We start from the raw sequence: 12775 nt of genomic DNA on the forward strand, positions 1-12775 counted from the left end.
CTGTTCTGGGTAGTTCAGCTGCTCCAGCATTGCAGTAAACGTAGAAGCCTTAGTTAAGCTGCCAAATTTGGGGACCCACCCCTAAGGATTAGAACATAATCTGACAATATTAAATAAATGAAATATAATAAACAAAAAGCCCGCAAATCGTAACAGTAGTACTTAGGGGCAGTAAAACAACCCAGACTTTCCTTCAAAACTCAAACCAAACCTTTTCTAGGTTCAAAATTTCCATTAATGTTTTCCTTGTTTTCATTTCTGCTGCCTCTGAATTTCCTGGTTTCAGCTGGAAGCAGAAGTATCAAAATTCTTTGAGAAGCTATTCTTTTTTTATCATTTACGTTTTCATGGTTACCACACACAGTCCTCCAAACTCAAATTCAAGCTTGGCATCTAATCGATTCCATTAGGGGACAACAAAATAGCAGCCATGTTCCCATATGCAATACCCCTCCCTAGAGCAACCACCAAGCAAGAGTCTTGGACAATCTATAGTCTCCACCAACTCTGGCTCTTTCTCTAAATCCTCCTCATTTCTAAGCATTCGACGTAACACTCTATTCCACAAAGGCTAATGTATTTACAACACTCTCTTCACAATCGTTGTTAGCAACATTACACTATCGTATATGCTATTTCCTTTCTCTCTACCAGAAATAACTTCTCCAGTCTTCGCCAAGTCTGTCACCTAGCTCCTTCCAAATTTATCCATTATTCTTCATCATCAAACATTGAGCGCCTTGGTTGTGCCAGACCTTGGGCTGTAGAATGGAGGTACTGGGCAAAGATGATTAAGATAGAGCTCTTACCCTCAAAGAGCTCACAAGTCAAAGGGAGAGACAAACATAGCACAAATAACAGATGCCATGTGGTCTGCACCACATTAAAGATAGTTACAGAGTGTGATGGGAATGCAGAGGATGATGAATACTGGAAATGGAATGGAGGTGGCATCAGTAAAGTCCTTTAAGGAGCATATGAAGTTAAACCAGGCTGGCCCCATGTTCCAGTTTTATGCTTGTTGCCCTGGTATAATTGTTAATAGTGTCCCTTTTCACTCTCAAAAGTGCATGACAAATATTCAGCCCTCATGGGAGAGACATGAAGAGGAAAGGGCGAGGGGGCCCAAGAGGGGCAGAGATACCTTAAGATTCATTTTCTCTGCCGGGCATGGTGGCTCATGCCTGGAATCACAGCACTTTGGGAGGCAAAGGCAGGTGGATTGCCTAAGGTCAGGAGTTCGAGACTAGCTGGCCAACATGGCAAAACCCTGTCTCTACTAAAAATACAAAAATTAACCAGGCACAGTGGTACACGCCTGTAATCCCAGCTACTCGGGAGTCTGAGACAGAAGAATCGCTTGAATCCAGGATATGGAGGATGCAGTTAGCCAAGGTCGTGCCACTGCACTCCAGCCTGGGTGACAGAGCGAGGCTCCATCTCTAAAAAAAAAAAAAAAAAAAAAAAAAAAAAGATTCATTTTCTCCTGAAAAGTTTCCTCAATAAAGCTTCTCCATCTCTACTCACTCTACTGCTCTACCTATAAAGATTCAACTTGCTTCAGAAACTTGGGTTCTAGCCGGGCGTAGTGGCTCACGCCTGTAAGCCTAGCACTTTGGGAGGCTGAGGTGGGCAGATCACCTGAGGTCAGGAGTTTGAGCCAGCCTGGCCAACATGGTGAAACCCCAACTCTACTGGAAATACAGAAATTAGCCAGGCATGGTAGCACACACCTGTAATCCCAGCTACTTGGGAGGCTGGGGCAGAATTGCTTGAACCTGGGAGGCAGAGGCTGCAATGAGCCAAGATGGTGCCACTACACTCCAGCCTGGGCAACAGTGTAAGACTCTGTCTCAGAAAAAAAGAAAAAAAAAGAAAGAAATTTGAGTTCCATAGCTTCCAAGCTATTGTCATAACTGCAAGTTTTGGCACACAGCTGTAACACAAAAGTATCACTATCTGACTGCCTTTTTCTCAATTAATACTGAGCAAAAATAGCATAATAAGGGGAAAAATACAGTGGTTTTTACAGCCTCCTAAAAATCCAACCAAGGTCCCCAATGACCCAAAAAAATCTACTTGGGTCTTCCTGGAGCTTAATAGTTTCATCTAACAAAGAGGGGGAAATAATCTCTGCAGTAAGAAACACACATTTTAAGGTCCAGAATCAAAATTTAGATTTTATTTTTTCAGTTTATCAAAGTATCAAAGAAATCACAGGTTCAGAGTCATAGCCTGACTCTCCTAGTCTTTATGACATCTTGGGGGAGCCACCCACTGCATTTTTGTTGAGCAAAAAGTCTCTCTACTCAGGCCACAAAATGTACTTGAATCTTGTTCTCGGCACACATTGAGATCTTTATCTCGAGACCAGCAACCCTGGAGACTAGCCTGCAAGCCTCTGGTTTTGCAATATGTTTCCGGGATTTCTTGACGTGGATCTAGTATAACCTGGTCTTCCCAGGCTGGGAATGCCTGTCATGGAATTCCAGACCGAGCCTTCATTCCACACCCCAGTTCCCTGTTTACTACAGTGTCTCTGGCAGTTTTGGTACATGCCAAGGTTCTCTCCAGATACCACACTTGGCAAAATACTGTGAGGCCAATCTTTTTAAGTGGTGTGGACTTCCCTAGCACTCATTCTTTTTGTATTCCAAATTTGGGTCGTAGAGACTGGAGTTTGTGTTCCTTTTCCCTCCTCAGCTTCCTGATTCAGATTCCCACAGATGAGTGGACTGTCTTGAGAGCCACATGAAAATCTCTCCTCTTCTTTGTTTTTTTAAAACATACACTCCCACAATAATATGCTCTTAAATCTTACCACAGAATCTCTACCCAAGATCTTTCCTTTTCCGGCACACTTTCTCCTTTGCCTTACAAGTGCCTATTATCATTTGCTGCCATTTCAACCTCCTCTGAGATTTGATTCAAGGCCTCTCTTTAGTGCCCTGTTCTTTCTTACCCCAACCTTGAAAACATTATGCTGTAATGTATCAACTGGATAGATCCTACAACAGAACAATAACTTTATGAGGACAAGGACTTCATCTGTTTTACTCACCACTGTATCTTCCATCTCCAACAATGCCAATCACATAATATCTACTTGGCAAACACTTGTTGGTAGGTTAATGATATATATTTTTTAAAATCTTGGCTTTCTACATATGACCTGTCTAATGTTACCCTGAAAGGTACACTGGGCAGATCAGTAGTATCATCTCCAACTTACTGATGAAGGAGCTGGAGGTTTATGATTTGCACAAAATAATTCAGCTGCATAGCAGCACTAGAATCCCAGGCCATTACTCCTCTGCTTGGCCTTTCGGGTGGTCTCCAGTTGGGTGCTGGCCGCTGGGTTATTTTATGGAGAGTGTGTGGGAATGAAGATCCAACTACTCCCAGGCATGAGCCCTGCCCGAGTAATGCCTACTGAGAAGCTAATGAGGACAGTAGTTTCTGTCAAAGCATCTAGTATTCCAGAAGCAACTTCCAAACTTTGATATATGAATTTTTTGTTGAGCAAAAAGTCTCTCTACTCAGGACACAAAATGTATATGAGAAACAAAATTTTCTTTTGACATATTCCCTTTGTTCCCACTCTTAGAATAAGAAGCATTTTCAGATGAAAGCACATGGGCTTCAGTGTCATATAAAACTGCGTTCAAATCTAATCTCAGCTCTTTATAGTTGTGGTACTCTGTAACTTAATCTCCAAAGCTTTATATCTCCCTGGAATGTTGCACTGTTTACAGGCAAAATATGTAAAGTGACTTGTTTGGTTTTAACCCAAAGTAACTGCAGTTGTAGCTGTTGCAGTTGTACTGTTTAGTAAAGATATGGGCTCTACCTCAATACTGGCAAAGAATATTGCTAGGTAAAAGTTGTTAAAATTCAGTCTACCATCAAATTCATCTTGAATTCTCCTATAAACAATAAACAATTACTATGTATTGATTTCTTCCAAGTATTCCCAAAAACACACAGATACACATACAGACACAAACACTCAGAAGCAGGAGTGAATGCTATCTCCTTCTTTCTCTAGAACAACTAATATCTCCAAAGAAATAACACAAATGAGAAACATTCCAAAATTGACAAGAGCTAAAGAAGATGTTCCCTCTGTAGCCATATTCAGGACTCTGCTTTAAAGTTAACAAGAATTACTAGTGTTTAAGTCAATTTTCTTTCTCTTTTTTGAAACAGAGTTTCGCTCTTGTTGCCCAGGCTGGAGTACAATGGCGAGATCTCGACTCACTGCACCTCCACCTCCTGGGTTCAAGCGATTCTCCTGCCCCAGTCTCCCTAGTAGCTGGGATTACAGGTGGATGCCACGATGCCCAGCTAATTTTTGTATTTTTAGTAGAGACGGGGTTTCACCATGTTGGTCAGGCTGGTTTTGAACTCCTGACCTCAGGTGATCCGCCCACCTCGGCCTCCCAAAGTCCTGGGATTACAAGTGTGAGCCATCGACCACACCCAGCTGTGTTTAAGTCATTTTCCTATCCAAACTAACCTCTCATTGTGTATGATAAGGAGCCAAGTATACATAGGTGTTAAAATTATTTTTAATTCCTTTTTTACAAAGATGATGGTGAGGGCTAACCTAAGAAAATGTGAAACATTTTTAATAGCAATGTAAATAGAGAAAAGATTAAGGTAAAAATAAATGGTGCAATTATTCTTGCAGTGCAAATTATACTTGGCTATACTGCCAGAATTGCTTGCCACAAGAGATTTTTTAAATTTTCTTTTCATTCATTCATTCCTCCATCGCTTCAATGCCACGAGGAAATGAGTTTTCATTGCATGGAAAGTCTGCCAAGACATTAGGTATATGAGATCCAGAAATAACAACAGGCATGCAATTAAGATCTGGAATCTACCACATATCTAGAAATATTAAAGTTTAGCAAGCAGCTTAGATTGCCATTTTTGAGGATTACATTTTTCTTTCTCTTCATTTTAGTAAAGGATTTGATTCCATAACAGTTTAAATATTTATAGCAAAATATTGCCCAAGATTGGTTTAATATACTTCTTTTTTATCACAGATATCCCTGTGATCGTTTCACTATTGGAACATGCAGCTTTTACTCATGTATTTTGTACAGATGTATGACTGATTTTACAGCATATGCCATTAAAACAGTCACATATAAATGTTACAGGTGAAGCGTGTATAGCACATGACATATTCTGAAAAATATCAACTACTTACATCTGTGTTTTAAAAAACTAATAATAAAAATAGTACAACTTTACATCTGTATAGAAGTTTAGGTTTACAAACTACTTTAAAAGCCTTGATATGTATTCAAAGGTACCTAGAAAGGGGAAGTAATTCCCCTGAACATAACACATGTGTGCTCACATACATGGTGGTTCACATTCACAAGGATCTCTTCCAGTAGGGCAGACACTGAATATTTTAAATGGGAGGCCAAATTTATGACACAGGAAACACCATAAAGGCCTGAAAGAACTCAGACCAAGAAAACATCGCTTTGCCACTGAAGAAATGACCAAGGTAGAGCCCAAAAGGAGACAAAGCCCAAGAGACAACGAGATAGGGAGAGAGCAACAGGAGAAAGAGCATTGAGGTTTATACATATTCCAGCATCTAAGCAAGGAAATGCATTGCACATAATAAGATAAATACTTTTGAAGGCTCTCTTGTATCATTAAAGGTTGGTGCCACTAGGCCATGAGCAGACTTAGAATAGCATGAGCTATTCTAGATTCCCCCCTAATATTTTATGCCACCACTTTGAAGCCATGAATTAGAAACTATCAGTGGTACAGTTGTGTCAGAGTAACCAGTGCCAGCCCAGTGTCAGTATTCAACAAATGCTTGCTGAATGTATCCATGAGGGTTTGTTTCCATGAAAATACATAAACTTTAAGCTTCAGTAGTATAAAAAGACACTTCAGGGATATAAGTAACAAACTCATGTTCCACTCAGAGCAGAGCAATGGAGATGTGACCTTAGTAACCATAGCTCCTTATAGCCCTGAGAGTCAGTGATTCACTAAGAAGATGTCTCTTATTTTTAGGCTCTTAAGTTTGAGGTGATTGTGTGGTTTTTTTGTTTGTTTGTTTGTTTGTTTTTGAGACAGTCTCGCTCTGTCACCCAGGGTGCAGTGCAGTGGTGCGATCTTGTCTCGCTGCAACCTCTGCCTCCCAGGTTCAAACAATTCTCCTGCCTCAGCCTCCCACGTAGCTGGGCTTACAAGCACGCGCCACTACTGCCCGGCTAATTTTTGTATTTTTTTTAGTAGAGAAGGGGTTTCACCATGTTGGCCAGGCTGGTCTCAAACTCCTGACCTCAGGTAATCCACCTGCCTCAGCCTCCTAGAGTGCTGGGATTACAGGCGTGAGCCACTGCGCCCGGCTGAGGTTATTGCTTATAATGAATTGTGAGACTGGTTTTGTCATATGAGGACACTGCCACCAACAAATTAAATGCAGGAATGTTTTCCTCAGACAGAAATGCTTTAGTACCATGAACAGTCAGACTTTGAATCAGCAAAATCATGGGAGTCCAATAGAAGTTGCCATAATTAATTTCATTAGAGACTTTTAGAAGAGAAGCATCTGAGTAGCATTTCTCTGCCTTGGCAACTAAATATCTGAAAAACTTGAATCATGAGACTCCCCATCTTTTGACTCTAGCAATGTTCTAATTGTTCTAATTATAATGACACTATAGTCCACTAGAAGTTAGGTGTCGAACATTGCAAATCACTTGTAGAGTTTGTGAAAGATTTGTGTGCCTTCCACCAACAATGGCCTATCTTCAAAGTGAGGTTCATTCAGTTCTATGCCAGAGTCCGTGTGTTCTGTGATCAAAGGGAGAAGTGGGATGATGGAGATACAGAAAAGGAAGAAGGAGGCAGATAAAGATCTTTAAAAGAGGAAAAATAAGTCAAGTAAATCAAATCTTCTACCGGTTTCCTCAACTCTACTTAATCAGATTGGAAAGAGCATATATGATAAACAGAACCATATGTAAGCTAACAACTCGAGCGATGCTCTCAGGAGAATTTGACCACGTGCATCTTTGCTGCATGACTTGTGGCTGCTATGCTTGAGTTCTTTCTGCATTTTAAATACACTTTTAGTCATTTCCTGGCTGTTTCAACATGTTATCCCATCTACTTTAGTAGCATGTATAGGAGGCTTCCCCTCCCCTTCTATTTTCCTCCAATTCTGTGAAACTTCACAATCAGATAAAAAGAGTCTGCATGGTAGATTGTGTTATCATTCCTCATTATTTACTGCCTCCACCCATTGCCATATGACTTACAGGATACAGTCCCCGCAGAAAAAATATACTTCCCTACACCATTGGTATCATGTGCTCAGCTTTGGCCAGCAAACTGTGAATGGAGTGACACATGCCTCATAAGAGCAGAAGCATTAAGACCCAGTGCACAGTTCTGCCACTCTTTTCCCTCTGCCAAGAGCAGGACATGTCTCTGATGGAGGCTACTCCTTCAGCCTGGGTTCCAGAACAAAGAACACACATGGAGCAAAGCTGCCCTTGGCCTACAGCCAGCACACTAAAATGGGAGCAAGAAACGCATCTTAGTACAAATCACTATTTTTTTTTTTTGGTCACATCATAAGCTTGCAAAAGTTCACTAATATGTGCTTGTTATCGTTGTATGTAAAGTAAGAGGGCTCGAGATGATCCTTCATGTAGGAGGGAGTTCTGATTTGATTCCTTCTGTGAATCTCTCCCGATCACTATATATATATATATATACTGACTCTCGAGGTAGATACCTTCAGGATAGGCACCAGCTGCTATTATTTATCATTGTGACTATCATTCCCTTTATAGGAGTGTCCCACAGTGTCTTAACTTATGACTCATCAGATACAAAATGGATTGTGTATTTTTCAGAGGGCTTAAAAGCTATTGAGGGGGGAGAAAAGCTATTGGAATTTTTTTATTACATAGCTGGCATCTTGTGTACATGGAATAAACCAATATCCTTTGCCAGACAGGTATGAAAGTCACTTTGAAATACAAATTTTAATTTTAAACAATACTGTGCTTACACTATAATGTAAATAAGAAGCCTTTTCAATTTTCGAAAACTAGAAAAACCTTATCTGATTGTTTTGCAACAACCCCTTACCTTCTGTAGACCCTTTTGTATGAAGCCGTTTGTTGAGTTCATCCAACTTGTTCTTCATGTGTGAAAACCAGTAAAGGAAAAAAGAAAGCAAATCAGAAATGTTCTTTCCCTCTGTGCCCTTCTGTCTACTTAGCACCCTGCTAAATTCAAAAGCGAACTCTAAACTCCATCTATATCATACATTCTTTTGAGGAATTACTATTTTCTCTCAAACTGACATTCTGGGCTCCACCTCTAGCAGTTCTATGTTTGTAAGCACCTTCTTCAATCTCTGTTTCCTTCCTTAAAACTGCGGATAATCACCACAGCACCAATTTCTCATGTGGGTACTGATGATGACTTGGGCATATATGTGTAAGTTAATTAGGATAGTGCCTAAATGTTTCAGATTAATCTCTAGGCACACTGAAGTGATTCCCAAACTAATTTATGAAATCACTTTTCACCAAAGCTAAAAAGTAATGACTCAGCAATTCTGAAACATCATGAGTCAGCAACTCTACCCTTTACTATATATCCTAGCATACGTGTACAAGAAGACATTTCCAGTAATGTCTGTGGCAACATTGTTGTAAGAGCTAACATTTGCAAATTGCTAAATGTTTTCAAGTAGGAAAATGAAAAAAAAATTGTATGGTACATTTATACAATTAAATATTAACTACCGTATTAGCAGTAAAAATAAGTGAGCTAAAACTTCATATACTAATATACATAAGTCTCAAAAACATAATGATAAAATAATTGCAGGATACATATAGTATAATAGCATTCATTAAAAAATTTTACAACATGCAAAACTATAGTATAGGTTATTTTAGGAAACTATACAAAAGATTACTTCATACATTATTTAATAGATATATAAGGCCAGGCACAGTGGCTCACGCCTGTAATCCCAACATATTGGGAGGCCAAGGGGGGTGGATCAGCTGAGTCAGGAGTTGAAGACCAGCCTGGCCAACATAGTGAAACCCCGTCTCTACTAAAACTACAAAAATTTTCCAGGCATGGTGGCAGGAGCCTGTAATCCCAGCTACTCAGGAGGCTGAGGCAGGAGAATCACTTGAACTCAGGAGGCAGAGGTTGCAGTAAGCCGAGATCGCACTACTGCACTCCAGCCTGGGCAACAGAGTGAGACTCCATCTCAAAAAAAAAAAAAAGAAAGAAAAGAAAGCCTGTCCAAGCATAGTGTGTGGGGGTAGTCTCTGTTTGCACCACCACCACATCCCTGTTGCACCCTCCCACACCCTGCTCTGTGTCCTGGGAGGCTGACCTCTAGGGATGGCATCAAAGAGCAAACTTGCCCTGTGGCTCCCTGTTGGGCTCTACCAAGGGGAAACATGTGAAAGGAAGTACAGGGGAGGAAGATGAGGGTAGCACTCCCCTATCCGGGAGTGCTCCCTGCTGGGTTGCAATGAACAAGCTGCACTCATTGGCCAAATACAATAGTTCCTTCCTATTCGGCTGTCTCTCCGTGTTTTGGAAACTTACTCCTTCCCCTCACTCTTTAAACCTTAGAAGGTACTATGCAAACCCCAGGGCACTTCACCACTCCTCATTGACTTCCATCCACCCTGCTCTGCCTTGGTAAATTACTCATTAAACATGACTGAAACAATTCCTTTAAACTCTCTTTTTTTTCTTTTCCTTTTTTTTTTTTTTTTTTTTTTTTTTTTTAGTCAGAGTCTCACTCTGTCTTCCAGGCTAGTGTGCGGTGACACAATCCTGGCTCACTGCAACCTCTGCCTCAAGCGATTCTCCCACCTCAGCCTCCCAGCGCCACCATGCCCGGCTAGTTTTTTGTGTTTTTAGTAGAGACAGGGTTTCACCATGTTGGCCAAGCTGGTCTGGAACTCCTGACCTCAAGTCATCCACCCACCTCAGCCTCCCAAAGTGCTGGGATTATACGCGTGAGCCACCGCACCTGGCCTAAACTCTCTTTCAAAACCTCTTCTATATGGGCCACCTGTTTCCCATCGGGACCATGACTAATAGACACGTGATCCACAGTTGAAGAACATAGAAAAAGATTTTGGTTGAGAACTGTGACTGCACAGAATAGCAACATGAATTTTACTTTTTGTCTTTCATGGTCTATACCTGTGCTATTCAATATGGTATCCACAAGCCACATAGGGCTCTTTAATTATAAAGTAATGAAATAAAAATTTTAGTTCCTCAGTCACATGAGCCAGTAGCTACCATTTTGGACAGCATAATTATAGACCATGTCCATTGTCACAGAAAGTTCTACTGGCCAGCACTGTTAGCCACCCAACAAACTCCTCCATAATAAACAGAAAGATTATTTCTACCTTTGGCTCTACCTTATCATCACAAGTGCAGCCCAGGTCAAAATCAGACTGAAGGTACATAATCCCTGGATAATTGGGTCTGGTAACTTCCTCTGGCATGGTTGGCCTGAAGGTATTGGTGCGCAGGAGATGATTCAAACTTCCATGGGTCCCATTATTAGGAGCTGGCTTCAATCCCAGGAGATCTAATGAAAATTAAGAAAAGGAGGCAGGTGCTTCTACATTTTTTTGATGAGATATGGTAAGATTTAAAACCCTTCACCTTCTATGGGTCTGAAAACTGTGAACACAAATCAGAATTGGACAAAACCAAATGTAGATGTCAGGCACCCCCTCCTTACCTCCTGAACCATTCTGGACTAACTACTTCTTGCCACAGCTTTCTGAAATAGCCAAGTTCATTGCTTGACCATGAATAGAGAGAGAGATTCCCAGAAAGAAAGAGTGAAGGAACAAGACCTTGATTAACTATTGCCTGTATCTGTGATAGTTATAACCCAAGGATGATCAATGTCAGTATCACTTTTTTCTGCACTTCCCTGGGACTATTTAATTCCATGTTTTGAAATGAGACTTATAATCAACAACTAACTAGAAGTCTGCCCTCTAATGACTCCACAGAAGTGTGGGGACATGAGGAGGCTTTGGCCCTGTCCCCTGAAGTGCCACTGAGCAATGAACAGGCTGATTTCATAGCAAGTGAATGGTTGCCAAGTGCATATTCAGTAACTTGCTTGAGCTCAGAGGCAGGACAGGGGAGAGCTAGCAGCCAAGATGGGAAAAGAACCCAGGAGACCCGACTTGCAGACTCCCCCTCTAACCACCAGACTGGCACTCCCTTACTAAATAGGAAAAGTTGTCCTCATTCAGCAACTAGAAGTTCAAGGAAGAAAAATAATTAAGAGCACATAAATAGCTGGCCAGGATGCAAGCTGGCAACATTTTTAACTGGGCTGCAATGCGAGAGATGGAGGTGGAGAGGACTCCGTGCAGAACTCTTGCTTCATCAGGTCTCTGACCAGTGGTGTCAAACTGTAATGCTATGTTACACCAGCCAGAGGCTGCCAACAGCAACACTATGAAAACGCCCCATTAGTCAACTGTTGAAGGAAGACAAAGAAGCCTTAGAAGGGGATAATATTCTGTCTTTGAACCAATGGGCAAGTTACAACCTTTTGTGGGGAAGGGGAGGTAGTCCCAGAAAATAGACACCTCATTTCTCTCTCTGACATTGAGAAAGATCATATATACTCACTGAAGATTGTTTCAATGATTTTGATTAAACGAGTGGCTTACCACACATAACGTTGTAAAGTTCAATGTTTTCGAATGGAGGCACTTTAGTCTTGTACTTAAATGTTGGGCCATAACCTACAAAAACAGTCTTCCAAAAGAAAAGAAAAACAAAAACAGTTAAGCATTGTTAGGTAGGAACACTTCCTCTATTTATGAATACTGTACACCTTCACTCACACCACCATTACTTCTCCTCTCGAAGAATCACTAAAACACAATTTCAATTCACGGTTCTGCCATCATACCTGCATGCTGTTGACCTTGTTATCAAATCCATGGTCTCCCTGGAAAAAGCATTTTCCTGATGGTTTCTTATAAACATCCAAAGGTTTCCTAAATTGAAACAATTTCATGATCAGTTAGGATTTCTCATGAAATTACTTTGATAAAAAGGTAATTTCGGGGTACAAAGAATATCTAAGAAGGGGCTTTTGAAAGTCTATTTGTCTCTATTTTAATTGCGTTCTTCTTGTGATATGAAAAGAGGATCCTATGCATTTCTCCAAGTGACTTTTCTTTGACAGTTATTGCAAGATAAATGGGGACCTGTGAACAGAAGTCACGATGCCCTCCTTGGACCTCGTGCTTAAACCAAGTAGGGCGCTTGTCAAAAGTCATGCTCTGCCTGTCTAGGTGCTTGGCTAGCTCTGAGACTGTAAAATTCTCGACTCTAGGATCATGTTTGTCTGGTTCACTTCTATGTACCCCTCCCCAGGCTCAGTGTCAAGACATAGTAGGCACTTTGAAAAAATGTGATGTCTCACCTATTATATACCCATAATAATTTAAAATTTAAAATAAAATAAATTTGTGATATTTAAACAATGAATGGAGATCTATATTCTATAAAAATGTTTGCATGCAAATTTATCTATCAATATACAATACAACTAGAGTACAACTAAGCAGCCAAATTAACAGTAATCGTGACATATCTGACAAAAGCATGGCCTCACCTAGACAATATCTCTATTTAGAAACAGAAAACAGAAATACTGCTCTCTAGA

General features: G+C 40.6%; 1 protein-coding gene across 7 annotated transcripts in view; it reads right to left on the reverse strand.

Annotated features, from left to right (window-relative positions):
* ENPP2 (ectonucleotide pyrophosphatase/phosphodiesterase 2) overlaps positions 1–12775 on the reverse strand; it is a 113472-nt gene that overhangs the window by 14782 nt on the left and 85915 nt on the right. For 3 of the 7 annotated variants that reach the window (XM_032760330.2, XM_032760334.2, XM_032760332.2), the window contains 5 exons: positions 12014–12101; positions 11769–11856; positions 10473–10657; positions 8155–8206; positions 212–286 (listed from right to left, as the gene is read on the reverse strand). In XM_032760330.2, the coding sequence (XP_032616221.1) occupies positions 212–286; positions 8155–8206; positions 10473–10657; positions 11769–11856; positions 12014–12101 (488 nt within the window). The remainder of the gene's footprint in view (positions 1–211; positions 287–8154; positions 8207–10472; positions 10658–11768; positions 11857–12013; positions 12102–12775) is intronic. The other 4 variants (XM_032760335.2, XM_032760336.2, XM_032760333.2 and 1 more) reach the window with 3 other exon arrangements.

This window comes from Hylobates moloch, unplaced genomic scaffold (genome assembly GCF_009828535.3).
Source record: "Hylobates moloch isolate HMO894 unplaced genomic scaffold, HMol_V3 SCAFFOLD_9, whole genome shotgun sequence".
Lineage (NCBI taxonomy): Eukaryota > Metazoa > Chordata > Mammalia > Primates > Hylobatidae > Hylobates > Hylobates moloch.